The sequence below is a fragment of the Callorhinchus milii genome, unplaced genomic scaffold, assembly GCF_018977255.1.
Source record: "Callorhinchus milii isolate IMCB2004 unplaced genomic scaffold, IMCB_Cmil_1.0 Scaffold1, whole genome shotgun sequence".
Taxonomy (NCBI): domain Eukaryota; kingdom Metazoa; phylum Chordata; class Chondrichthyes; order Chimaeriformes; family Callorhinchidae; genus Callorhinchus; species Callorhinchus milii.
The window spans coordinates 109,173,885-109,201,259 of record NW_024704742.1 but is presented as its reverse complement, the minus strand read 5'-3'; the positions used below and the strand labels follow the sequence as shown (position 1 = coordinate 109,201,259).

Below are 27,375 nucleotides of genomic sequence, written 5' to 3'. Positions count from 1 at the left end.
GACCCGAGTAGTGGGGAAATGGTCAGAGGGAGGGAAGGGAGGGAGCGAGGAGGGTGTTGAGAGGGGAGCTGAAGGCACGGTCAAAGAGAAAGGTCTTGAGACCGGTCTTGAAGGAGGAAAGGGAGGAAGCAAGGCGAAGGCACTGGGGGATGGAGTTTCAGAGCATACCATCCTCACTCAGATGTAGCCAACTTACCAATCGCCAGTGACCTCTCTGGGGAGTGAGGGGAGAGGGCAGGAGGTTAGGACGTCAATGACGTTCACCCTGTACTGTAGAAGGTAGTGATTTGGTTTATCCAGACTGATTAATTGTTTTTNATATGAATGGTCACAGGGAAAATTATTCAGTAAAACAAATTATTTGTATATCCGGTATTCAATTAACCAATCTATATTCTTAGATTATACGAGTAAATGTTTTGGGATTTCTAAATTCTATTAAATAAACCGAACTGTTTAATTATCTGATATTCAAGTAACTGAATTTCATTATACTGCCCTTAAGTGGGTGCAGCAAAAGGCAATGATAATGAAAAATTTAGAAAGAAAGTTAACTAAATTGAACTTTTTAAAATTCTTGAAGCTGATTGACAAAAGTAATTCTGGCAAATTGTTCCTTATTATACCAAAGCGTTCAAATGCTTGGGGACAAGTTAAAATTTAATTAAAATCGACCAAGAAAGAGAGTCAGACGGATTGTTTCTACACAAAGCATATGTTAATGGACAGGGCCATTAAAAGAAACAATATAAATGGGTTCAAGGACCAACTAGGCACATTTTTAGAAAGAGAGTCAGTGCGGAATCTCAGTCTTGTTCAATTTCCAACGATCCGTTAAAGCCTACATCTGGGCTCTCACCTACTCAGTCTTACCTAATTCTTGGCAACATCATCCTTCAGTCACTAATGCCTCTGGGTTGCCAATGCCTTACCTTCATCACCTCCAGGATCAACTATTCCAAGGTCCTCCTCAGCGGACTCCCTAGCGCCTTCCTACACAAGCTGCAAAACATCTAAAACTCTGCAGCCCATGTCCTCTTCTGCAGACTCTAGCCCCATCCTCACTCAGCTCCCTCCACATCCCCCAGTGGACTGAATTCAAAATTCTCATTCTCACTTTTATTTACCTCCATAGCCTCATCCAACCCTACATTTGGGACCTCCTGCCCCTGCTAATTCCTCTACTCAGCAAATACAGACTTGTTTAATGTCCTCCGCCCAACCATCAGTGGGCAAGCTTTCAGCTATTTTGGCCCTGGTATCTGGAATATCATCCCAGAGACCCTTCACCTTGCCCCTCAGTCTCCGCTTTTGGTCCCCTTTCTTCTCCCCATCCCACCCTCAGGTCTCCACCATAGTTCAGGCTTCCAGTCAATTTTGTGAAGTGCTTTGAGATATCCTAATGCAATATAAATATTCAATGTTGTTGCTGCTGAATGGCAATTATGATGAAAAAGTGGGTAGGGAAGAATTGAAATTCAAGATAATTGGCAACCAGAACCAGATGGGAGGAGATTTTTTTTTAAACACAAGGAGTTGTTGCAGTCTGGAATTCGCTGCCTGAAAGAGTGGTAGAAACAGATTCAATAACAACTTTCAAAAGGGAATTGAATAGGTACTTGCAAAGGAAAAACATGCAAGTATATGGGGAAAGAGCAAGGGAGTGGAACTGCTTGGGTAGCTCTTCAAAAAGAGCTCTTGGCTTTTCCCAGGCTTCACAATGCCAATTCTCTGCTAGCTGCACTTCCCAACTCTTCCCTCCACAAGCTGCAAACCACTCAGAACTCCTGCAGCTCATGTCCTCTCCAGCACTCGGCTCCACAAGCCTATCCCCATGCTTAACTACCTCCATTGGTACCCTTCACTTTTAAATCCTTCCAGGGTCATGCCCCACCCTACCTCATGACCTTCAAAATCCTACCAATCCACCTGCTCCTTCCGCTCACCAGGCACTGGCCTGGTTCATGTCCCCTGCCCTATCCGTCCCACCATCAGCTGTCAGGCCTTTAGCCTTTCTGCCCCCACCCTCTGAAACTCCATCCCTTAGTCTCGTCCCTATCCTCACCTCCTTCAAGTCTGCCTCACTGCTCCTTCAGGGCATCTTCCCATCCCTAACCAATTGGCCCCTGCCACTCCTGAATCCAATCCTCAGTTCGGTGCAAACCCTCAATTGTCCAGTGCCTTGGAATGTTCTTGGAATGTTAACATAACTGGTTGTTATGTTAAAGAGCTAATCACTTACCTGCAAAGATTTTTCTAGTATCTCTTCTACTTCATTCTCTTTCCCTGAAGCTGACAGATGTTGTGCCTGTCTATAGTAATTGATCCCAAGATCACACCATAGATTGGCAGAGGTGGACATCAAATGGAGGGCTCGGCCATAGCACCTGGAATGAAAAAAAAGTCTTTGTTTAATCAATTGCTTATTTTGAAATGTCTTCTCTAACATCAATAATTCTGCAAAAGGATATTCCAAAGCTAACAACATAAAACAAACTTTTTTTTATGTGTATCAGATGGCATTAGTGTAAATCGTGCTGGATTTAGAATTTTCATTACAGACACTACAGAACTGGTTTAATCATTTTCAGAGTCACGACTGAATAATTTACTCCATTGCAACATGTATACTGAATATAAATGGGTATAGTTCATAGTTCATGAGTATAACATTTACTGTAATAATAATATTTTTTGCACTAGATATAGCATCGTATTACATTGTCAAGATGTGTCAAAGCGCTTCACAGGATATACTATAAAGGAGATTGACTATTTTGTGGCAGCCAACTTGTGGCAAAACTATTTAGAAAAATTATTTTCATTACAAAAAAGATTACCTTCCTCCAAGAATAAGGATACCACCTTTGTTTAAAGTCTGCACATCGCTCTTTCGCTATGACCAGTAAGAACAACAGAAACTTGAATGTTTACTTTAGCTGGTGACAGAACATGCAATGCAGTACATGCATCTCCAATTAACTTCCAAAGACAGGATACATCAGGTCGCCACAGTACAGCCCTACAAACAAATTGGAGAGGGAAAAACAAAGTGAAATCTAGGCATTGCTTACATAGTACAAGTCACAATTAGCAATTGCTTTGAATTAAAGGTCAAGACTATCAAAATGTAATGAGGTTGTTTGATTCCTGTACTTAAAAGTACTTGTTCAGGCATGATCTCTGTTAACCCTCCCACCCAACCCTCAAAGAGTTGCATTGTTTCCAGCTTCTTTGGGTGTGAAAATTGAATCATGGAACCATAGGTGAAGATTATAAATGTTAATTTTTTGTTTAATACTGTGCTTCAATCACATTTAGAAAACAACTGGAAGTTGCACAGCTGACCAGGATAAGAGGATGAGATAATGCACCTTGGAGGGAATTTCCTGACCATTTCTTATGAACTCAGTATTGGAGTGGAGACAAGTAGGAAAGGGGGAAAAGAAGAGGGCAAATCATGAGAGCAAACTCGTGTCCCACAACTCCTTCATGATCCACCATTACACTACCATTAATAAACGAGCTGTACAAAAGCATTACCAAATTTGATCAATGAGGTTTACAACTTGTATGAATGCGTGTACCTGATGTTCACTTACCTAGCAGAGTACTGAAGTGCTTCTTCTATTATGTCCACAGCTCTCCCATCTAAATAATCATTAAGAGCACTTCGAGCCATCATTAGACAGCATTCACCTAGACCTATAAAACCATAAACACATCTTACAACTTAATTTGTCTTAAAAAAAACTCCCTTTGACCCATCTAATTTTATCCTTCCAGAATACCCATCCTATGGTCTTCCTATAACAGTATCCAACTGCTTTAGAAATGAGTCCAGCGCCCTGATTTCAACCCGCTCCTCTTCCAGTCGTTAATTACCCTCTAAGTAATGAAAAGCTTCCTGGTCTCTGTCCTGAAATTGCCCTTTGAAATTCTAAACTGACGTCCTCTTGTTCTACTGTCTCGGTGCATCGTAATGTATTGTTCTAAATTTACTTTTTGAATCCCATTTAAAATTTTATACACCTCTACAAGGTCCACTCTGAGTCATCTTGTCTCAAGACTGAAGACCTGTCTAATCGTTGTTCCCAGCTCATTACTCTAATGCTTACCTTTGAGAGCAGGGACATAGTTTTGTGAATTGTAAATGATCTGTTTATACTCTGCGATGGCCTCTGCATATTTGCCAAGAATCTGCTTGATTGCTGCTATCTTGTAAATATTGTACACTGAATTGGGGTTCAATTCACTGGCTTTTGTGAAGGCTTTTAAAGCAGCAGTGTATCCTCCTCTGCTGAGGTATGCCTCCCCTAAACACTCCCAACAATTGGGATCCTTCGGGTCCGCCCTCAAAGCCGCTTGTAAACTGGGGGGAGGGGAGGAAGAGTAGAAATAACTTCAGGATAAAAAAAATTAACAAATTCAAGCATCCAACCCTCACACATAAAAAAATTAAGCTCTCATAGCTGGTCCTCACTTTCAAAGCCCTCCCTGGCCTTGCTCCCCACTACCTCTGCAAGCTTCTAACCCCCTACCAACCTGCCCACTCCGTCCGCTCAGTGGGCTCCGGCCTGCTTCACGTCCCTCACCTCGCCCACCAATGGTGGGGGGACCTTCTGCCACCACCCTTTAGAACTCCATCCCGCAGTCCCTCCGCCTCGCCCCCTCCCTTGCCTCCTTCAAGACCCATCTCAAGACCCTCCTCTTCGACCGTGCGTTCCTTTACCCTCCATCCCCACCGCTCTCCATCCTTCCTGATCTCAACCCCCAGCTCGGATCCGAAACACTGATTGTCCAGGCCTTGGGATATCCTCTCGACATGAAAAGCGCTTTACAAATGTAATTTTGTTGTTGTTGATCCAACATTTTTTGAATTTGACAATAGGTAGCTTTTTGTTTTCACTAAGGTTGATTTTTAAGATCGCAATTTCTAGGATCTGCATGATCTCTAAATATTAAAGCACTAACATCTTATGATTCTGCAGAAAAGTAATAGTTCACATAATCTACAAGTAAAAGTAATATTTTGTGATTCTCAATGCAGATTTAAAAAATTGATTTATCTTACTTATGCACAAGTAGCAGAAGAATAACAACAACAACAACAAGATTCCATTTATAAAGCGCCTTTCACGTCAGGAGGACGTCCCAAGGCGCTGCACAGTTGGGTCATGACCCGAGCAGGGGGAAAATGGTCAGGGTGAGGGGAGGGAAGGGAGGGAGCGAGGAGGGGGAAGAGAGTCGAGAGGGGAGCTGAAGGCACGGTCAAAGAGAATAAGAGGCACGGTCAATAATACACAATGACAAGTTACAACACTGCTCAATATTCTCTGAAAGGCCTCCACTATAAATATAAATGTCTAAATATATACAGATTACAAACTATCCCATATTTTAAACACTAAATCTGTAATCTCAAAGCAGTTAGAATATCTTACTCTGCAATAGCTTGGGTGCACTGGTTGATCCTCATGTAGTAAAGTCCTCGTCTAAGCCAAGCCCATTTGGCTGCCCCAGCACTTGCCTTATCAGTCACTGCTCTCAGAATTACAAGAGCGGTATCCTAAAAAAATGAAAGTTTATGAGAACATTCATAATGTTTTTCTACATAATATAAACTGAGGGTAGGACTTGCACAAATATTAAATCTGTAAGAACTATCAGATGGAGGCAAATAGGAACTGTCATAAAATTCTTGCATTTGGGAGAGTGGCTTTCATGTCTGAAGAATGCTTCAAAATGCTTTTCAGGATTTAATAAAGTGTAGCCACTTATATTTGCATCGGTTCACAACTGAAGAATAACTAATGAAAGCTACTAGTACTCAGGGAACCTTGCCCTGAGAATGAATCATTGTCCTGATTGACATTATAACAATGAGAAACACACATTTGGGCAAAATGCTTAATCTTAATGCCCTTTTTTAAAAAAAATTTGGAAGGTCAGTTGGAAATTTAAAAAAGGTTGAAAAAAAGATTGAATAGACTTCAAAATAGTCATCTGCAAATATTTTAAAAAATGATAATAAGCAATGGAACTGAACATGTATTGATGAATAGAGTGACTAAAGAAACTAATTACAATTTTAATTTTCTGCTTCAATAATAAACATTTATAGAAAATATTTATTCTAGCTAATAAAAACACAAGGAGCGCATGCAGCGGGAAACAATCCTACAGGTTTTAAATATAAAGTTCAGTGTATGACAAGTGTGTATTGTACCATATCTCCAACTTCAAGACTTAGATCAACAGCTGCTGCTCCAGCATCTTCATCACTGCTGTCCAGTTCAAAGGCTTTCCTGTAGCAACCTCGGGCTCGGTTTTTATCCAGTGCAATATCTCGATAGTAGTGGCCCAAGTAGCAGAATATTTTTCCATTGTACGAATCTAACTTTGCAGCCTAGAATTGACAAAAGCAAAGAAGAATCATAATGAACAGGTCTTGCATTTGAACACAGGAAAAAATAGGAGGATAAAGGTGATTGGAGGCATGGGGTCTACTGTAGACCACGCTAACCAGAATCATAGGAGCCCTGGTCTCCAACACTAACTAGTCAACTTCTTACGCTAAATGTGGCTGACTTAAATCTGATGGCCATGTGCACTTATGCACAGGAAGCATTGGTGACATCAGCAGCAACTTGATGACCTAGAGTTTGACAAGTTTCCTTGGTTTTTTTTCATACGTGTGGAGGTTTGAGAAAGATGTTTTATTAATTGAATTATTTAAAGCTATTCATAGATGGTGACAACGCTTCTCCAAAATATTTTTCAGCTTCGATTTTATGGAATATCACATCATATTCCAACTATTAGAATGCTTTTTTGTTTGGAAATTCATTTGGAGAGAAGAGTTCAAAGCACACAAGTCAAACTCACACCACACAAACACCTAATGACCTCTTGACTTGAAAGGCGGTATATAAGTGTAAATTTGCATTATATTTGTATTAGAATTTGCACCGGAAGCAAAATGTAAATAAAAATAATTAAACCCATTTCCTTCACTTCTTGCTAATCGATGGTGGAAATAAATAAAAACTTTATGAAAATCTGTGGGATAGAATTTCTACGATACTGACCATGTAAAAGGGAAAATATTCCCATTAATTCTGTTTATAGAGTTTTCCTGATCTCTAATAGTAGTCTCTACATCATCATTAGAGGAACAGAACATAAGAACATAAGAAGAAGGAGCAGGAGTAGGCCATTCGCCCCCTCTAGCCTGCCCCGCCATTCAATAAGATCATGGCTGATCTATTCTAACTCCAACTACGCGCCTTATCCCCATATTCCTTAATCCCTTTATCCATAAGAAATCTATGAATATCAGTCTTGAATATGTTCAAGGAAACAGGAGGCCATTTAATCCAGCAAGCCAGTTATTAGATTTTAGAAGATCTGTTAATCCCAATGTTCTTTCACCAGGTTTCTTACTACCTCGTAACCAAATATCTGTCTATCTTTCTTTTAAAAAATAGTTATTGATACCATCTCTAGATTTCACATATTCACAAAAATCTGTGTGAAAAAAATGTTTTCTGACCTCAGTTCTAACAGTTTTAATTCTGATTTAAAGTCTATGCTCCCATATAATAGATTCTTCTACAAGAGGGAAGAGGCATCCACTATCTAGATCTAGCCTGTCAATTCCTTTCATTGTTTTAAATACCCCTATGAAATCACCCCTTAAATCCCTCTGCTCAAATGAATATAACCCAGGTCTACACAGCTTCTCATCATAGCTAAACCTCTTCAACCCAGGTATTAATCTAAGTGCTGGTCAGAACTCATTTGGAGTACTGTTCAGTTTTGGGCACCCAATCTTAAGGAGACTAGACTGGAGGGTGTCCAGTGCTGCTAGATTTCAGGAAAGAAATGTGAAGATGTATTCAGAAAACAACCTCTGTGACAACGCCTCTCGGCTGGACTACTCAAATGCCCTCCTCGCCGGTCTCCCTCCTCCACTATTCACAAAATTCAACTCATCCAAAACTCTGCCACCCACATTCTTACCCGCACTAAACTCCGCACCCATGTCACAGAGCAGATCAACTTCAAGATCCTCACTCTAGTGTTTAAATGCCTCCCCGCCTTTGCAGGCACCCCCCATCTCTCCAACCTTCTCTCCCCTCACAGCACTACCCCCTGCCTCCGCTCTACTGGCTCCAGCCTCTTCCTTATCCCTCGAATCCTCCATTACACCATCTACAACCATGCCTTCAGCCACTACGCCCCAAAGCTATGGAACTCCCTCCCTTCCCTCAATCCCTTTGCCTTACCCCCTTTCTCCATTTTCAGGTTGCACCTGAAGACCTTCCTCTTTGAACATACCTATAGTCACCCTCCCTCTCCTCCTAGCCGGCATCGGGCTCCGCCATTGTTAAGTGCTTTGGGATGCCGTTAGGCTATTTAAATGCAAGTTGTTGCTAAATCTCTTGAATAAGCCTGTTTATAGAAATTGTACAATGGAAGATATTATTGTACAGTAGTGGGTTTTTCACAAACCTTTAGCAGATGCGTGACAGTTTTTGTCTTGTCTTTTCTAGTCTCTTCTCCCATAGACCAGTATGTTTGTCCAAGGTAATAGTAATATTCTCCACAGTCTCCTTTTATTTTAACAGCTTTCTGAAAACTGGAGAGAAATGCATCAAAATATTACTTTGCTTGATTTGTTTTCCAGTAAGAATACAATTAAGTTCATATTAAGTGAATATTTCTGAAACAGTAATCCTTACAATAACATAATGCATGATTCCTTTGTAGAGGAGGCAAAGTAAGGTTGAGATGACTCTAGGTGATAAACCTGGTGTAAAGTGAAACTGAATAAATTGCACTCTTGTACACCAATACCTTACATGTGATTGACCAGCCTTCTGTGGTTTATCTCCCCTCCAACCCCATTCTTGATTCCAATCCCCAGCTCAGGTGCAAATCTTTAACTGTATCCAGCACCATGTGACATTCTTCTAACCTGAAAGGTGTTATATATATGTAATTTATTGTTATTATGGTTGTTGATTCATGGGATTTGGAAGGTTACATGTGTTATTGGAGCCTTGATCTTCCAAACGTACTAATCCTCGACAGAATGAATGTTGTGAACAAGCAATATGAATTGGTTCCACTTGATTATGCAATATAAAACTTGAAATATCCATTTACAAATTAGCAAAATATAGTTTCACATTGTAAGTGCACATTATATTAAAACAGTTAAATGACCATTCTTACCTTTGCTCTGCCTGAAGGTAATGTTTTAGAGTATTATTTATAAGGCCTTGGAGTACCCATGTCTCAGCTAGTTCAGGATGAGAAACAACAAGATCTTCTACAATCTACCAAACCAAAGTAGGAAAAATTATAGTCAACCTTCAACCAAGCAGAGAACCTAAGACATGAAATTGTTTTTCTAAAAAAAACATTTTGATATCCGTGTAATATAAATTTTACTGATACTAATGAAAAAAGTCAGGTACACCTAATGAGAAAAATTACAATCACAATTTCTTAATAAAGTTCCTGAAATTTCAATTTTAACGTTGTATTGATTCAAAAATGTTTGTTTAAAACAAGTATTCAAAAAAATTGTTTAGTTACTTGAAGATGTGAACAAATAAAAAACAGAATCGGATTATTAAGTGCATTAAATTTATATTAAACTTGACTAGCAAATCACTTAAAAAACAAGTCAATTAAAAATGAACTCACCTCTAATGCTTTTTTAATCAGTCCCTTGTTCAAATAAGCTTGGCCCTTAATAGCAAGCAAGGCTGGTTCACTGGTGTCCAAAATCTGGAAAATAGTATTACAAAAAGAGTAGTTGGTTGCTTTCTGGACAATATCAATTCTTATCTTAGCAAATTCTAATTATTTTTTAATAGTCATTGATAACATATGAAAATCCTGCATTATGGAGACTAGTTCCAAACTTACAGAATCAGCACATTAATAACGAATCAAGATACAAATGCATAATATACATTTTGACTGGATTGGTTAAGAATTGCAAAACCACCAACCAATCTGTTTTTCAATAATGTAGAAAGGTTCAAATCAAAGCAATGTAAATAAAAAACTAGAGATTATTATTGGTACCACAAGTACCAAGATTACAATTTGAACATGGTTCAAAATCACAATCATTTTAAATTGAGCAAAGAGCGCAGCACTACAATCTGTAACAGCATGGTGGTACCTGTTCCAAGACGCCAAAAGCTTCTTGAGCATTGGCTGGATCACCAGAACGGACCATGGCTTCTGCTTGCAAACGAAGCAATCTGGTTCTGTCATGAATATTACCATCATGGATATTGCTTGCCAACAACTTCAAACCTGTGGATAAACCACCCAAAATAAGTTGAAAATTTGATGGTGAATTCTAAACATACAGCTTATTACAACTGCAACTTGCATTTATATAATGCCTTTCATATCAGTAGGATGTCCTAAAGGTGCTGGATAGTCAACGGTTTGCACCCGAGCTGCAGGCTGGAGTCGAGAGGGATGAAGGACAAGGCATGTTGGTGGGAAGGTGACCGAAGGCGTAGCCGAAGAAGATCTTGAGACAGCCCTTGAAGGGAGGGGCCATGGCTGACAACTCTGGGATGAAGTTCTAGAGGGCAAGTAGAAAAATGTGGAGCAGGCCAGTACCTGCCGAGTGGAGGGAAAGGACAGATTGGTAGGGTTTTAGGAAGTCACAAAGGTAGGGCTGAGCAAGACGTGGAGGGCTTTAAAGGTGAGGCAAGGATATTAAACTCGATCTTCTGGGAGATGTACCAATGAGTTTGAAATGTGGTCTATCCAAAAAGAATATGCAGAAGTGATATCTACTAAATTACAGCTCGATCTTAAAAATCATTCTCCACTGCAAACATATAAAGCTGGTTCAATTTATTTATTTACTGTGAATGTTTAAAGCTATACACTTAATATAAAAGGCACAATTCATTTGATCATCAACACACGATAATACAGTGTAAGGGCATGGATTCTTGCCAAAGTTCCACCAACTTTCAAACGATGGAAAAGACAAAAAAATATCTAAATGGTGAGAAACTAAGAACTATGGAGGAGCAAAGGGATTTGTCCATGCACACAATACACTAAAAACAAGCTCACCGGTACAAAAATTATCAAAAAGGCTAATGGGATGTTGGCCTTTACCTCAAGGAGGGTGGAATATAAAGGAGAGGAAATGATTCTTCAACCGTACAGAGCTTTGGTCAGACCCCATCTGGAGACTGTGTTCAGTTTTGGGCACCGCACCTCAGGAAGGATATATTGGCTCTAGAGGGGGTGCAGCACAGATTCACCAGAATGAATACCAGGGCTTAAAGGATTAAATTAATAATAATAATCCTTGCATTTGATATAGCGCTTTTCACATCTTCTAGATGTTTCAAAGCGCTTCACAGAATATACTGTAAAGTGAATTGACCGTATATTTGCGGGCGAAACGTGCAGCCAATTTTGCCCAGCAGTGTCCCACAAACAGTCGTGGATTGAAAATGACCAATTTATTATTGTTTTTTGTTTTTGAGGGAAGGTTGTATGAACTTGGTCTCTATTTCCCTGAGTTTAGGAGTTTCATGGGTCATCTAATTAGGTTTTTAAAATAATAGAGGGATTAGGTAGGGTAGATACAAAGAAACTATTTCCTCTGTTGGGGAATCCAGAACAATGGACATGATCTTAAAATCAGAACTAGGCCACTTAGAAGTGAAATCAAGCAGTTTTTCGCCAAACGGGTAGTGTGAATCTGGAACTCTCTCCAACAAAGGGTATGGATGCTGGATCCATTCAATTTAAGGAAAAAGGGCAGAAAATACAAATTGCACGAGCGCAAATATTGTATTCATACACAAATGCACACAAAAAACTAATTTTCAATACAGCTTCTCTTGTACTGTAAACTATAACACATAACACGTTTCATATGCAATCAATCCAAGTTTCTTTTTTACGAATTTCATACAAACAAGCATCTTACATCTTACCATGCCTGCAAGCACTGATTGCCTCTTTATATCTGTGCATACGTAGTTGGGCTTGTCCTAAGTAAAACCAAGCTGCAATAGCTGAATGTGCCTCCTTTAACCCTGAAACACAACAGCACTACTTTCAGAATCCTTGCCAACGGCAGAGGTACAAAATGGGCAAAGAAAACAGATCAATCAGTATTAATTTTGACCTTTATAAATTAATGCCTTTTGCAATAGAGAATAAGATACATAAATTGCAGAACCATACAGTCAAAGTCTTTTTAGAAAGGTTAGCAGAACACTCAAAAAAAGCTTCATTTGTTCCTCAAAAAAGTTGGAGCTAATTCACCACAGAATGTTGATTCTATCCATTATCATGTAATAATAATCTTTGCAGTTGATACAGCGCCTTAACATTTCATTGAGACGGCTTAAAGCACTTCACAGAATATATTGTAAAATGTAGTTACTGTGTATTTTGTGAGAAAAATCTCGGCAGTTGATTGCGCACAGCTATGTACCACAAACAGTCATATTTTTTAAAAATTTAATATTTAAAAAAGTCATATTTTAAAAAAGTTGAATGTTAAGTACACATCACTTGATTACAAGAACTTTCATTGCTTTATATTTGAGTTTGTTTAGAGTTATTTACAGTGAAATATCAATGCTTGGGTATTGATGAAATTTTCAATTCCAGGCATAGAGATATTTTGTAGAATGACTAAGAGTAAAGTTCTATCCACTTTGCTTGGACCTCAATCAGAGATAGTGATTTGTTTCTACTTCCTGCAGTATCCATCTTTATTGGTCATTAAATGAGACTAACTGTTTGTGGGACACTGCTGTGTGCAATTGGCTGCCACATTTCGCCCACAAATATACAGTCAATTCAATTTACAGTATATTCTGTGAAGCGCTTTAAGACATCTCAAAGGCATGAAAAGCCCTATATCAAATGCAAGGATTATTATTTATTTTATTATAAGTTATGAAAACCTGCTTCATCTTCTGGATAATTGGGACTCAGTTGAGAACCAGCACAAATTTCCAACCAATACAGCTAGCAGGGACATTGTCTACACGCCATCAATCAGCTTGGTTTTGAACCCAATCATGCAGGCCATCGAGGTACTGAATTAACACAGTGCCCCAAAAGTCAATACATCAGGATTTAAGCACAAAATTCTAAGGAAGAGTCATCCGTAAACAGCACAAAGAAAGAGTAATCATTTAGATCCATTTTAGAAGATTGAAAGTCATAAATTAGAAGTTATCATAAACTATACAACTACACAAGCAACATTTTTGATGCTGAGCTTTGCTCTCAGAGAAATACCTTCAGTAATGCTCTTTGCTGCTTCTTCATATTTTTTTTCTTGCATTGCTTTTATTCCAAGTCCAATAAGGCTAGGCCCATTATTTGGTTCCATCTTATTAAGTCTTGTAAAACATTCCACCGCTTCTTCACTAATGCAGTCTGTTTAAGGAAAAGGTACTATTTTAGTAATGCAGACTATTAAATGGATGAAACAACTTGCATTTATATGAAGCCCTTCGTGTACAGCAATGTTATGGGGAGCTTTACATTTGAGATGTCGAATTTAGAGGTGATGAAGGTATAAGATGAGGGTTTCAGTAACATTGGGATTAAGATAGGGATGAAGGCAGACAATATGATGCGGCGAAATTACAAAACAATTGTCTTGATAAGTAGTCTAAGAGGAAGGAGAGCTGAGGGTCAAATCAAACGTTAAGTTTGAGCACAATATGTTAAGCAACAAGTCAAAATGTAGGTGCATTGATAGGTGAGGTGGTTGAATGGAAAGCAACAATTCGTAAGTCAGTCAAATCCCGTCAGCCATTTTATAAGAATCTGAAGTTGATACTACTAACTGGTTAGTTATATCAGAAAATATGTTGCGTCTACCTGCTCCTGAAGTGAGGAATGACAATATGAAAGATTTTAGAGGCAATGAGCAGAAAAGTAATGAGGTGCAGCAAGTACAGTATTATGATGCTTTATTCGTGAACTGAGCAATTGAATTGGGCCACTGTTAGAGAATAGAGTTCTTCTCCATTTTTCATACTCAATGTCACAATCTAGCGTTCTTAAATCACTATAGACAGAGAGATGCAGATTAAGGGCTTCTTAACAATGCTCTTTAGCCATATCTCTCGGAACAGTGTAAATTTTTCCATCTTCTCTTCTAACCATTATTGTGTGAGAACACAACATGCTCCAGATTTGCTGTGGCAACTCCACTCAACTAACAGGCTTCAACAGTCAAATAAATTAAGATTTTACAGCTATCAGAATGTCCCAAATGAGACTAAACTACCTGTATGGATGAAGTACATGCTGAGCACTTCGAGTGGAGTAAATGAATTGGGATACTGAGTAATCAACGTCTCACAGGTTACTTTCAGCTTGTCTTCTTCCCGTGGCAGCTAGAACAAAAATGTTTAAAAATATACACATTAGTTTCATTCTCAAAAACTGAGAAATGTTATCTCAAAGAAACATACAAGTTACCCAAGTTAAATTTCAAGATAATCATAATGTAAAGTAAAAATCATGCTCACACATGTGCAATACAAATTTCTCTGAGTGAGGGCTATAATTAGCATCAAAGCAATTTTTATTTTTTCTATAGTACTGTATAAAACATTTTTTAATAATCTTACTTTCGCTAAAAATTTAATGTATTCAATGGAAAGCTTTTGATGTTCATCACTTGGTATCTTGTCCAGGGAAGAAAGAGCATTTTCAAATGTTGTTCTTAACTACAGAAAGAAATATTAAGAATTAGTAATGCATTGTGAAGAAATAGCAATGTAAACCTTAAAATGTGCTATTAAAATAACTAATCATTTTCATTATATAGATATATGTATCTATGCACACATATACCCACACATCGTTAGAATTAATATTCTATTGCTTTTTATATTCAATTTTTTGAGGGGGAAGAGAGCAAGAACTGATAAAATCACAAGAAACAATAACGTATTATTAGATTGAGGCACCCATACCAACATAAAACAACACCAAGAAATTACATTTGTATAGCGCTTTTCATGTTGGGAGGTCTTCCCAAGGTACTGGACAGTCAAGGATAATAATACTTCCATTTGATATAGCGCCTTATTACGTCTTTGAGACGTCTCAAAACGCTTCCCAGAATATACTGTAAAGTGAATTGACTGTATATTTTGTGGGTGAAACCCATTCAATCTAATCACAGAATTACTGAACAACAGGAGGATTTGAATACACTTGGGAACTGGGCAGATCAGTGTCAGATCAAATTCAATGTGGAGAAATAGAGTACTTCACATGGGGACAAAAAATCCTGGAAGGGACTATAATTTGAACAGAAGGAAAATAATATGTATGGAAAATTAAGAGGACCCGGGGGTCCTGATTGACAATAAATTGAAACTCTCCCAAAAATCCTCTGTGGCAGTGAGTAAAGCAAACCAGATGTTGAGATGTATCAATAGACTGATAGCAAGCCTAAATAGTGGGGTAATCCTGCTACTGGTTAAATTATTGGTGAGATCATACTTAGCGTCTTGTGTACAGTTCTGGCCGATGCAGTACAAAAAGGATATTGGAGAAATCGAGAAAATACAGAGGAGAGCAACCAAAATGATTGAGGGATTGGAAGGAACGGACTATGAGGAGCGACTACGTAAATTGGGCATGTTCACACTGGAAAAGAGAAGATTGAGAGGTGACATGATTACTGTCTTTAAGATTTCAAAGTTGTAAGACAATATACATCATGACAAGCTGGTTCAACTTATCCAGAATCGTAAAACTAGAGCACACGGCCTACGCTTGAAGGGGGGAAAATTCAGAACAAATCTATGCAAACACTATTTCAGTGAGCGAATAGTGAACTTGTGGAACAGGCTCCCTAAGGTTGAAGCAGGAAGTGTTGATTCTTTCAAACACAGTTTGGGACATATGTGCATGCGAATGCCTGGAAGATGAACTAGGTGGACCTTGGTCTTTTTTCATCTTGCATTTCTTATGTTCTTATGTTATGTTACCCTCTTACGGAATGAGAGGGAGCATTCATTGCCTGTGGCTGACCTTGTGTACTTCATAGTAGCACATCAAGAGTAGATTTGGAAGAGAACTGTGAGCAGGTTCCCTTCTAGCCTCTCAATCAAAGTGAGGAACTCAACAGATTGAATTCACCCTGCAAAAGGAATGTATGTTTTTACAACATATTTATCTTTACTACCTTAGGCAAATAGTAAATATATTACTCATTTGGTCTTTAAATCTAAAGAGAATTCATTCAAATTCTAAGTTAACTATGTGGATTTAGTTTCATTGCCCCCAAAGCAGTTCATTGGTCTCATTTGAAAAATTCCCCAAAGAGATCATCAATACAGAGCTCAGCTTAACAAAAAAAACAAATCACAGAAATAAGGAAATACAGAAAGAAAAAAAAATGTATTTTGCTAGGGTGGTTCAATTTCATAAACTGCAAGTACTTGCATTGCAACTAACAATTAAAAGAAACACTTCTCTGCCTCGTATCACGACACAATAGTCACTAGATATTAATGCTGTACTGGTGCATCTCGATATATGCAAGGTGTTTTTGTTTACCATTTCTTGGCTCCCATTATCCTGATTCTCTATATTGTCTGAAAGTATCTCAATTATCTTCTTCCACAGTTGATGCAGTTCTTCCTTACCAACTCCATCATCTTGTTTCATCTGTATTAAGCGCCTCCATGTTTTAGCAGCCTGTGCAAAAGGAGGACAAAAAATTGACCCTTCAAACACTTTCAACAGTTATTTTAACAAACTAAATTGAACTGGAGCAGAAGCCCGTATAGCATGACACATCGTGACCGCCAGTTTTGTCTGGCTTAAGCAACATTGGTGGGTAACCGAACTTCAATTACTTCTTCCCACCCATTGCTGTCCCCATTGGATGGGAAAGGGACTAATTAGCGGCATCTCTGAGGTGACTGACGGCCCGCAGCCGCTTGTGAATGGATGGCTCCACCCATTCACAAACAGCTCCAGGTATCAATCAATTGTGATTTGACTCCTCCTATTCCCTCCCTTGTTTCTTCCCCGGTCCTCTGCTCCCTCATTGATTGATAGCCCAACTCCAGCTGCTTATGAATGGCTGGAGTCTACTGTCAATCAATCACAATGTGATTCCTCCCATCTCCATCCTGGAGCCGCTCGCAGCGCGGACAAAAGCGAGGACAAAATGGTTTCTATTCTTTTGAAGTTTCTGCATACATACCTCTAGAGGCTTCTCTTCTTGATGATATAAATCAACTAACTTTTGGCAGACTTCATACCATTTCTGTTTTTCAGTGCTACAAAACAGAAATAATTGGAATAATCATTACATGATTTTAAAAATTATACAATTATGTTAGGTCAATTTTAAACTCATACCTCCACTATAGCTATCCATATATTACAATCCTGTCCCCCTGCCCATTCTGTTTAATATAATTTTTCATCCAAATATTTCTTCAATTCTCTTTGAAGAAAGTGAGGTTTTGGACTTGGCTTCAACACATATACATGGTAAAGATCCCAGATTTTAATAATTTTTGACTATTTGACTGAACTACTGTTGCAGAATATTGATTTATGAGATAGGTATTAGTGAAATATATACCCCCTTGTTTACTCAATAAAAACAGTCACTTTTTTTGGTGATGGTACACCATTCCATAATTAAAAAACCTTGACTAGCTTCTCCTTAATCTTCTGTTCCAGCAACAAAGGTTCCAAATTTTCAAGTTTCTACAATGAATTATAACCTCGCATCCTTGGTTTAATCAAACTAATTCTCAACATCAGCATTTGGCCAATACACTGCTCTTCCAGAACAGTCAATTGACTTTCATGAAATCACAAGAATGGAAACAGCATGTTGTTTGTGAATCTTCTGAGAGATGCTTGAATCACTGCATACTGAAGATAAAGGAATTCTTCCAATTGGTTTACAATATAGTACATACAGAATTTAAGAAAGGCAAACCTTTTAGTTATCACTAATCAGCTCCTGATGTCACCTGGGCACATAAACTCACATGGTTTCTGGTCACTGCCCTTTCTATTTTTGGACACCCCACTGCTCCTACCTGCAATAAAAGCTCTGCAGCCTAATATGTCTGTTCACTACTACTATTGTGTGCATTATGACACGTTAATATGCGAGAACAAAAGGTCTTTCTTGTGTATGATACTGTATGTCTAATGCCCATCACAATAAACAATCTGAAAACCAAGGTTGCAGCAAGAATCTAGACATTCACCATCCTTGGCCACAATACAATTTTAAAAAGCTTACAACACTAATCCTCATTTGATAGAGAGCCTTATCCTGTCATTGAGACGTCTAAAAGGGCTTCACAGAATATACTGTAAAGTAAATTTACTGTATATTTTGTGGATGAAATGTGGTAGCTAGTTACGCACAGCAGGTGTCCACAAGAGTTTTTTTTTTAAAAAATTTAAAAGGGCTTAGTACTGCCGGAAAGTGATCCACCAATCGACTAACAACTGGGTTCCTACTTATAGCTAGGTAAACAGAGCCTAAGAATATTGAAATATGCAAGACTGGATTATTGCACTTTTATTTATGCGTGCTTGTACAATAAACTCTAGCAGCTTACCTTTCATACAGTTTCAGGAGTTTTTGGTAAATTGCTAATAGATCATGCTTGCAATCAGATAGATTGTTCTTCTCGTATAGGTTTACCAATCCCTGAAATTAAAAAAAATCACATTTAACTTAATTTAATTATCCCATTCAGTGCATAAAAAAAATGTTGAAATTTAAAGAGAATATAAATTCTACTAATCAATTTTTATTTGTTGAAAACTACGAGACTACTGATGAGACTAATGTTTGAATATTTTTTCTCTTTCTCATTAAGTACGAACAGGATGTTATTTGTCAGGAAAACAGTAGTTTATTTTGATTAGAATGTTTTCTAGTTGCACTTGATACTGGCAATCAAAATGCAATGAAGGGATATTACTGAAAGTGACTATATTAAAATCAGGCTTTAAAACATTGAATTAGTTTAATGAAAGTTTATGATGTCATAATGTAGAAAAATAAACCACTGTGCAAAAATAGCCACCAGGTGGTGACAATGAAACAACTTTTATATTTTAAAATATGTATAGAAATATCTAAAAAACACAGCTGCTGATATATGTAAGATAAGACCACAAGTCATTTATCCCTGAAATGCTAAGTAGGTACAGGCCTGAGGTTATTTGACACTGTACTTTGCAAGTACACCATTATGATCCAATTGTCCAGCGCCTTGGGACGTCCTCCCGACGTGAAAGGCGCTCTATAAATGGAATCTTGTTGTTTGCTTCAGGGCACAATTTGCAGTTTATGCCTTTATGTATTTTCTAAAATAAAACATTTCTCATCTAAAATCTATAACTATGTATGAGAACATGATTTTATGACACAAATGTACCTGCCATGCTAGTAACTGGTCTGGTTCCAATTCTGCAGCCTTTTTATAAGCAGTCTTTGCCTGATCAAGCTGCTCCAGTTCTGCTGCAGCGACCCCAATAAAAACCCATGCATTGTAGTTATTCTTGTCTTGTTTCAACACGGCCTATTCAATTAGAAAAAAGCAAGCAGTAATAGTTCAGAAAGAAGCGTTACTCTGGATGTTTTGAACTAAGTTTGGACACATTCTTAAGGCATTGCTTTCACAAGATCACAAGATTTATTTGGATGAAGAAATCCCTTCACCCCATCTGATCTTATCCTTCCAGAACACCCACCCTGCCATTCCCCAATCATAGCATCAAGTTGCTTTCTTCATGTGAAAATATAAAGATAACTCGAAGATACTGCAGAAACCATTGGTGTTCAAAACGGTGATGTGAGGGGAATACGATGCTGCAGTAGGAAATGATCATCTAAGCTTAGAATTGAGATAAATTACTTAGGCAGAGAAGGGGAATTTTATTTTGCAACAAAATATAGTGAATATACAAACAAAATGTATAGCATCAAAGTATAATCAAATTGTATTATACTTGATCCTAATAATAGAATAATAATTTCTTTATTAGGGTTTCAAGTAAACAACAAGCACCCACACCGGAAAAGTGAAATATTCCCCAGCCTATACTGGGAAATGAGGCTATTTTTCATTCTATAGATTATGAATGGCTTTGGGGAAAGATAATTTGTGTGGCAGATCAGGTTAAGCATAACTTCTGGTTTTATATATTCTATGCCCCTATTCATAAAAGCTAAGATCTCATTAACTGTGTCCATCTGCCTCTCACCTTTAGCAAGTGATTTATATCAACTTCTAGGGTCTTTGCTCTTCTACTCCTCTTAACATTTTATTAGATATTCTTTATGGGGATAGTTTGGTTATACTTCCATCAAATTTTGAAGAAAGACAGATCCAATTACTGTAATTCAATAAGATTCAAAATAGCTGTTTACATTTTGTTTTACAGGATACAAAGTTATAAGCATATAAATATTCACGAAATCCAGCTCTACAGATGCAACTTCTGTACAAGTTTGGCTCAGTTAGAAAGAAATACAGTGTTCAGGCAATTTAAATTAATCCCATTACAGAAAATAGCTGACAATTGCCTTCCAGTACCTTGCAATGCTTCAGGGCTTCTTTATATTCTTTATTTCTGATAGCTTCTCTTGCACTTTTTAAGACGATCTTCACTTCTTTACTGGACATTTTCACTGTAACATACAAAATAAGAATTATTACACAATATATTACATTAACATATACCAGCCTTATGGCTAAATTTAACTGCATCTGATACAAAGCATCATCAGCCTGGCTCAGGTGGTAGCACACTTGCCTTCGAATCAGAAGGTTGTGGGTTCAAGCTATACACTAGGACTTCGTACCTGAACTCTAGGCTGACACTCCAATGATTTGCTGGGGGTTTGTTGCATTGTTCAACGTGTCCCCTTCGAATGAGGCATTAAACCAAAATCTAGTCTCCCTGTTCAGATGGACGTAGCAGACCCCTTGGTAGTGGATGAAAGGAAAAGAGATTTTCCATAGTGTCCTGGCCCAACAATACTCAAATAAAATTTGTTATTCACTTCATGACTGTTTGTGGAACTTTGCTAACAACAACATTTCATTTATAGAGCGCTTTCACGTCGGGAGGACGTTCCAAGGCGCTGGACAGTTGGGTCGGGACCCGAGCAGGGGGCAAATGGTCAGGGTGAGGGGAGGGAAGGGAGGGAGCGAGGAGTGAGTAGAGAGTCGAGAGGGGAGCTGAAGGCACGGTCAAAGAGAAAGGTCTTGAGACCTTAAGTGCAAATTGGCTGCTGTATTCATTTACAAAATACACAATTACATCACTTTGCAGTAAATTTGGTGAAGCTCTGTGAGATGTCTACCTGATATGAAAGGTGTAATATCCAATGCAATAAAATTATTATATTGCAACTTAAAAAAGCACTTGATAGAATAATAATTTGTTTAGTGCATTTGCAACATCACAATACCTTACAATGAAAGAATGTAATTACAATGTACAATGCAGGCTGGAAAAAGAAAAACGTACAAGGCACCTCGGCCATTATGGATTCCCACATCAAGATAAGGTTTCCAAGGTATAATAGTTTATTAACAAAAACAAAACATGGTTTTTCGTCACTTATACTCCACTATGTTGTAGGATGATGGTCACAGGAGGCACACCACTAAAATTTTATAAAGTACCAGCAGCATTTATATTTCCTCAATTTACCCAGTTTTTTTTGTTTTTACACACAAAGTATGGTATTAGAGGAGGACATTGAGCTTTCATCATACCTGCTCATTCCACAGGCCATCAAGAACTAGATCCCATTCACTGTATCCTGAGGAAAGGTTCTGGATACCCAAATAAAATCTCCGATATTCATCTTTCATCATTTTCCTAACCTAGCCAGCTTCACTCCAGAAAATGTATCTTCCCTTCATCCCCAATCCAAAGCAGTAAATCAGGCATTCTCCCACTAGGTGCCAAGCATTTAGACCTTTGTCAGCATTCGGTTGGGATAATGACATGATCCATACCATGATTTTCTAAAATTATATTGATTTTATAATGAAAAATAATCCTTGCATTTGATATAGTGCCTCATCACGTCACTGAGACGTCTCTAAACGCTTCACAGAATATATTGTGAAGTGGATTGTGTATGTTGTGTGCGAAACACAGCAGTCAATTGCACACAGCAGTATTCAACAAACAATCACGGATTGAATGACCAATTTTTTTTTGAGGGATTATTACCCCCGGAAAGCAATCTGCCGATCTACTAACAACCAGGTTCCTACTTACTGTTAGGTAAACAAGAGGTGTGTGGAGTAAGGAAACTTGCCTAAGGTTATGGCCCGCCGGGGAATCTAACCCAGGTCCTCTCACTTTGTGAGGCAAAAGTGAAAACCGCTATGCTACGGGATTCCATAGTTAACTTAATTAAGCGTATGATACGCATTTTGATTGATTCTTAAAGATACTCTATCATAAATGCCTCTCAGACCTAATCTTTGCCAATGTGTCCCCACCTCCTCCTCAATTAGTATTTTTCAGTTGCAATGGTTCTTTAGCAACTGGCAACCCTCTCATACCTCACCAAATGATCCATTCTGAAATGTATGAACCAAAACAGTAAATGCGTAGAATGGAATAGGCAAATATCTGTTCAAGAACACGAGAGAGCGATTGAAGTTATTGGAGAATATACCGCATTTCCTGGTTATTTATATTTATATAATTTTTTATATTTATATTTATATTCAGGGACCTTTAATTATTTGCTTCTTTCTCACAGGTCCTAATGCCTGTTGTAGCACAGGCTCTGCGGCCCCGGCGAGATCTGGCAACAATCCTGACTGAAAATCGTATCCCTTTTGGCCACTGATCTCTGCGCACTCCTCCAACCTCAGATGCCTTTATCCAGGACGACATTCAAGAGCTGCTCAGTACCGTTACGCATTCGGTGACACACTGACGGCCTCTCAACAGGGAAGAGGAATCGGGAAATCACCTCGAGGTGACAGCACAGCTCTGCTTTGCTGCAAAACCCCCATATCATTTTAAACTCGGAATGGCTTCGCACGGAGGCCCGGCGCAGTACAACTAAAAGGCCACAGACGATTGGGGGGGGAGGGGGGAGGAGGACAAGGATCAGCCCCTTTCACTTGGAAGGAAATTTGCTGAGCAAATGTGGCGACGGCGTCCGTTCGTGTTAAAAAAAAAGGAATTCGCTCCCTGGACGCTTTCCCTTTAACCGACGGCCTTGGGCGGCACTGCCCTCCCGAACAACAACGACAACCACCGCCCACCCCCCGAAGCTGTCAGGCGGCCAGAGTTAACTTTTACGAAGTAGGAGAGCCGCTGCGGAGAGGAGGGGAGAGAGGGGGAAGAGGGCTGTGTCGGGCAGCGATGTTAAATTAAACATAAACCCCGGCCCCGCTCCACCAACAATACGCCCGACATTGACTCCCTTTTGTTTTTAAAATTTTTTTTTTTTTAACATAACCTAAAAATCACTGATTTAAACAATGGTCCTCCCTTGGCTGCAGTCTTGCCCGCGGCTCTGCTGTACGTTTACCGTTTAATAAACGAGAGGAAACCCGGCGGCGGCGGCATCGGCAGCCATCGTTTTCGTCTCTCCGGCTCCGGCTACAATCCCGGCAGCCTCCACGGTACCCGACACACGTCGCAACCACGTGACGAGGGCCAATGCGACCCAAGCCCATCTCAACCTCAACCTAACTCTTTACTATCCACGAATCGCAGAGCTCCTGCCTCTCGCCCTCAATCCGCCTTGTCGGAGCGCTGCACGTGATAGTGGTGTTTTCGCTCCTGGCGCTCCCCGCGGTGCGTGCCGGGAGATGTAGTGCGGCGCTGGCGGCTGGGCTGGAGCGCGAGATGGCAAAGAGTTTGAACGGTCAAACCGCAACCGCCGTAACGGTTGCCCTCGCGCTGTGCTTCTCGGTGGCGCCGCAGGCAGACGGCAGGTGGCCCCATGGCGGCGGCGCTAACGTGGTGCTGGTGACCTGCGACTCGCTGGTAAGAGCGCTTTTTGACGTCCGGAGACCTGGGAGGATGGGAGGCTCCGCAGGGAACAGTGGGTGGTGTGTTCCCCGCTCGGTGCTCAGCAGTGTGTTTGGCAAGAGCTTTGACGTTGGGACTAGGGACAGATGCAGACGCAGCACTGAACACTGACATCTTTTAAAGTTGCCCTGACACCTCGACGATGAGATGAGGCGATATATCAAATGAAAAGATGTATTGTTGTCATCGTTGCTTGGAAGTTTCTTGGTTGTTGTCTTGGCAGTGTGTTTGCGCCGTACTGGCAGCTCAGTGAGTCTGGCACCTGACTTGGCACCAGATACTACATTTCTAGTCTCGAGTTGCCCTGTGCCTCCCCTCCCTCCTCCCTCCCTCCCTCTCTGCCTGAAAGGGGTGAAATGTAATTGCCACTTGACTAAATTGCAGATCCGGACCAAGTTGTGGGGGCGGGGGGGGTGGGGTTTGAGAACAGGAACCGCCTTCGAGAGAAGTAGGACTTCCGAATTTCATAATACTTCCATTTAATCTAACGGCTAACGTGCCCACAACCTTAAAATCTTTCTGCCAATTGCGGTGATTATGTAATTGTGGGCAAACAAAGCAGCGGATGTGTGCACGCGTGGCGAGGTCCCGCGAATGACCCAACCCATTTGGAGGATTGTTGGTCAGGAAGCTGGGGAGAAGCTCCTTTCCAAATTCTGTCACGGGATCGTTTACTACAACAACAAACTAACACTTGTATAGCGCCCTTCACGTCCGAAAGACGTCCCGGGCCGCTGGACAATCAGGGGTTTTGGTCCCAAGTTGGGGTCAGGAGGGGTGGGAGAGTGGCCAAAGGCACGATCGAGGAGGAGGGTCTTCAGACGGGAATTGAAGGCAAGAGAGGGGGTGATTGCGGGATAGAGTTCCAGAATCTGGGGGCAGAGATGCTGTCTGCCTGAACGCCAATGGTGGGGCAGGAAGTGTGGTGGAACTGAAGCAGGCCGGTGTCTGCCAAGCGGAGGGGGCGGAAAGGCTGATATGGTGTTACGAGGTCGGAGAGGTTAGGGGGTGCAAGACTGTGGACGGCCTTGAAGGTAAGAACAAGGGTTTTGTACTTTTAGCAGCCACCTGAAAAGGTGGACGGCATCTCAGTTGAAAGTCTCACTGCATTATATTCTGTGAAATGCTTTTTGAGTTGACCTCCTAGTGTGAAAGATGCTATATCAAGTGCAAGGATTATTATCATATTCAGTTTTTGTAATATTTGCTATTTGTAATATTCTAGGATGGAAGGTTGACGTTTGCCCCAAAGAACCAAACAATTGAACTTCCCAACATAAATTTCATGAAAGATCGTGGTGCTGTTTTTCTAAATGCCTACAGCAATTCTCCAATTTGCTGTCCTTCTCGAGCAGGTATGGTAAAATAAATTCTGCAGATACATATAAACACAATATTACCAATAGAACCAAGGCAGCAGTTCCACTTTTGTACTCTAACACAATGTACTTTGAATGTCATTTTGTGACTAACATTTTACAAAGTAATTCTTTAGTTATACAATATAGAATTACATTTGTATAGCACCTTTATACTGTTAGAGTTCAGTTGCATAATGCCCAGCAATATGGAGCAGGAAACCTGATTTATAATTCCACTCAATAAAGCATCAAATTGGTATGAGTAGAGAATATGTAAATCATATGTTTGCTTTTCAATGTTATTCAAGATGCTCTTGCAATCAATGCTTTAATAATACAATCTGCAATATTTGTTGTCGGGTTTCACCAAAATGAGCAGCTTTAGCAAAACTTTAATTCAAAGAGTGATTGTATTCCCAACTGTAAAATATTTCTATGAATGAATTAAATATTTTTCATACATTTTTAATGCTCATGTTTCATCATTGACCATGAGATAATAATAATCCTTGCATTTGGTATAGCACCTTATCATGTGGTCGAGATGTTTGAAAGCTCTTCACAGGAAATACTGTAAAATGGATTGACTGTGGGTAAACATAATTGAAATGCAGAACTGCAAATGCTGGAAATCTGAAACAAAAACAGAAGTCGCTGCGAACACTCAGCAGGTCAGGCAGCATCTAAGGAGAAAGGAAAGTGAGTCAACGTTTCGGGTCCACTGCCCTTCATCAGAACCGTTCTGACGAGGGGTCATGGACCCGAAAAGTTGATTTACTTTCCTTTCTCCATAGATGTTGTCTGACCTGCCGAGTGTTCCCTGCGACTTCTTTTTTGTTTGTAATGCAGATCTTGGGTTCAGATATGTACCTTTTTTAAGGTTATTTCTGGTCATACACAGTAGTCAATGCTGTATTTCTTTTGTGGTTCACACCAAACAAATAAAGCAAAGTACAGGGTAACTTATGTAACATTTCTAGTAGTTAGTAAACCAAAAGATACAACTTAATAGTTGATGAAAGGTGCTAGCTTTTGAAATGGCATACAACTGGCTTTCTGAGGTTTCTTGTTATGAGGCGATTATGTGAGTTACTTCTGGATGAATTGCATCTTTGATGGTGCCTTCAGCTTCCCTTCCTCTCCCCAACTTGGCTTGGGATCCCAGCTTGTTGTATTAAGTACTTTGAGATGTCCTCTCGATGTGAAAGGTACTATAGAAATATAAATTGTATTTAATATCAATAACTTTACTGTTGTACTTAAGACCATAAAACATCTTTGTATAAATTCGGAGGTTGGAGCCAGGACAGCGCAGGGAGGCATAGAGGATGTATAAAGCCTAGCCGAGGTAAGCAGTCGCTGACTCGGAGGGCGGAGTGAGTATCTGCAGAAAAACGACAAGAGACATCAACGTGATGTCGCACTCAAAAGACAGAACCAGAAAAAAAACTTTTTAAAAAAAACTTAAATAAAAAGCATAATCTAGAGTGAGAGAGAGAGGAGAGAATGGCATGGCAGGTGTTGTCGGTGACTGCAGTATGTGGGAGTTGATGGAGGGCAGCCTGAGCCCGTATGACTACATCTGCAGCAAGTGTCTGCAACTGAGGAAGATCCATCTTAGAGTAGCTGAGCTGGAATCCGAGCTGCAGACATTGCGCAACATTATGGAAGGTGAGAGCTTCCTGGATAGTTTCATCCAGGAGACGATCACTCCCCTGAGGCTCAGTAAATGTATAGATCCTGCTACTAGTCAGGGACAGGACAGTGTGACTGACAGTCAGGCAGGTAAGGGGACCCCAGAGAGAGTGGTGGAGAAGCCTCAGGCCTTAACCTTGTCCAACAGGTACGAGGTACTTGCAACCTGTGT

The 27,375-nt window shown here is 39.7% G+C and overlaps 2 protein-coding genes across 3 annotated transcripts in view; one reads left to right on the top strand and one right to left on the bottom strand.

The window, feature by feature from the left end:
- Window positions 1-23,735, bottom strand: part of ttc37 (tetratricopeptide repeat domain 37) — a 47,771-nt gene extending 24,036 nt beyond the window's left edge. The window contains 22 exon segments of the mRNA XM_042334296.1: window positions 2,243-2,387; window positions 2,841-2,899; window positions 2,902-3,022; window positions 3,603-3,705; window positions 4,119-4,372; window positions 5,445-5,569; window positions 6,230-6,409; window positions 8,518-8,644; window positions 9,244-9,347; window positions 9,721-9,804; window positions 10,208-10,344; window positions 12,009-12,110; window positions 13,333-13,473; window positions 14,336-14,444; window positions 14,682-14,780; window positions 16,627-16,767; window positions 17,282-17,357; window positions 18,672-18,763; window positions 19,500-19,643; window positions 20,661-20,755; window positions 20,930-21,052; window positions 23,642-23,735. Coding sequence (XP_042190230.1) covers window positions 2,243-2,387; window positions 2,841-2,899; window positions 2,902-3,022; window positions 3,603-3,705; window positions 4,119-4,372; window positions 5,445-5,569; window positions 6,230-6,409; window positions 8,518-8,644; window positions 9,244-9,347; window positions 9,721-9,804; window positions 10,208-10,344; window positions 12,009-12,110; window positions 13,333-13,473; window positions 14,336-14,444; window positions 14,682-14,780; window positions 16,627-16,767; window positions 17,282-17,357; window positions 18,672-18,763; window positions 19,500-19,643; window positions 20,661-20,750 — 2,433 coding nt within the window. The 5' untranslated portion in view covers window positions 20,751-20,755; window positions 20,930-21,052; window positions 23,642-23,735.
- A 180-nt stretch (window positions 23,736-23,915) lies between these two features.
- The window catches only part of arsk (arylsulfatase family, member K), a 40,603-nt gene continuing 37,143 nt past the window's right edge, over window positions 23,916-27,375 (top strand). The window contains exons 1-2 of one of the 2 annotated variants that reach the window (XM_007893079.2): window positions 23,916-24,102; window positions 25,373-25,502. In XM_007893079.2, coding sequence (XP_007891270.2) covers window positions 23,962-24,102; window positions 25,373-25,502 — 271 coding nt within the window. In that variant the 5' untranslated portion in view covers window positions 23,916-23,961. Of the gene's footprint in view, window positions 24,103-25,063; window positions 25,182-25,372; window positions 25,503-27,375 lie in introns of those variants that run through there. The other variant, XM_007893081.2, reaches the window with a different exon arrangement.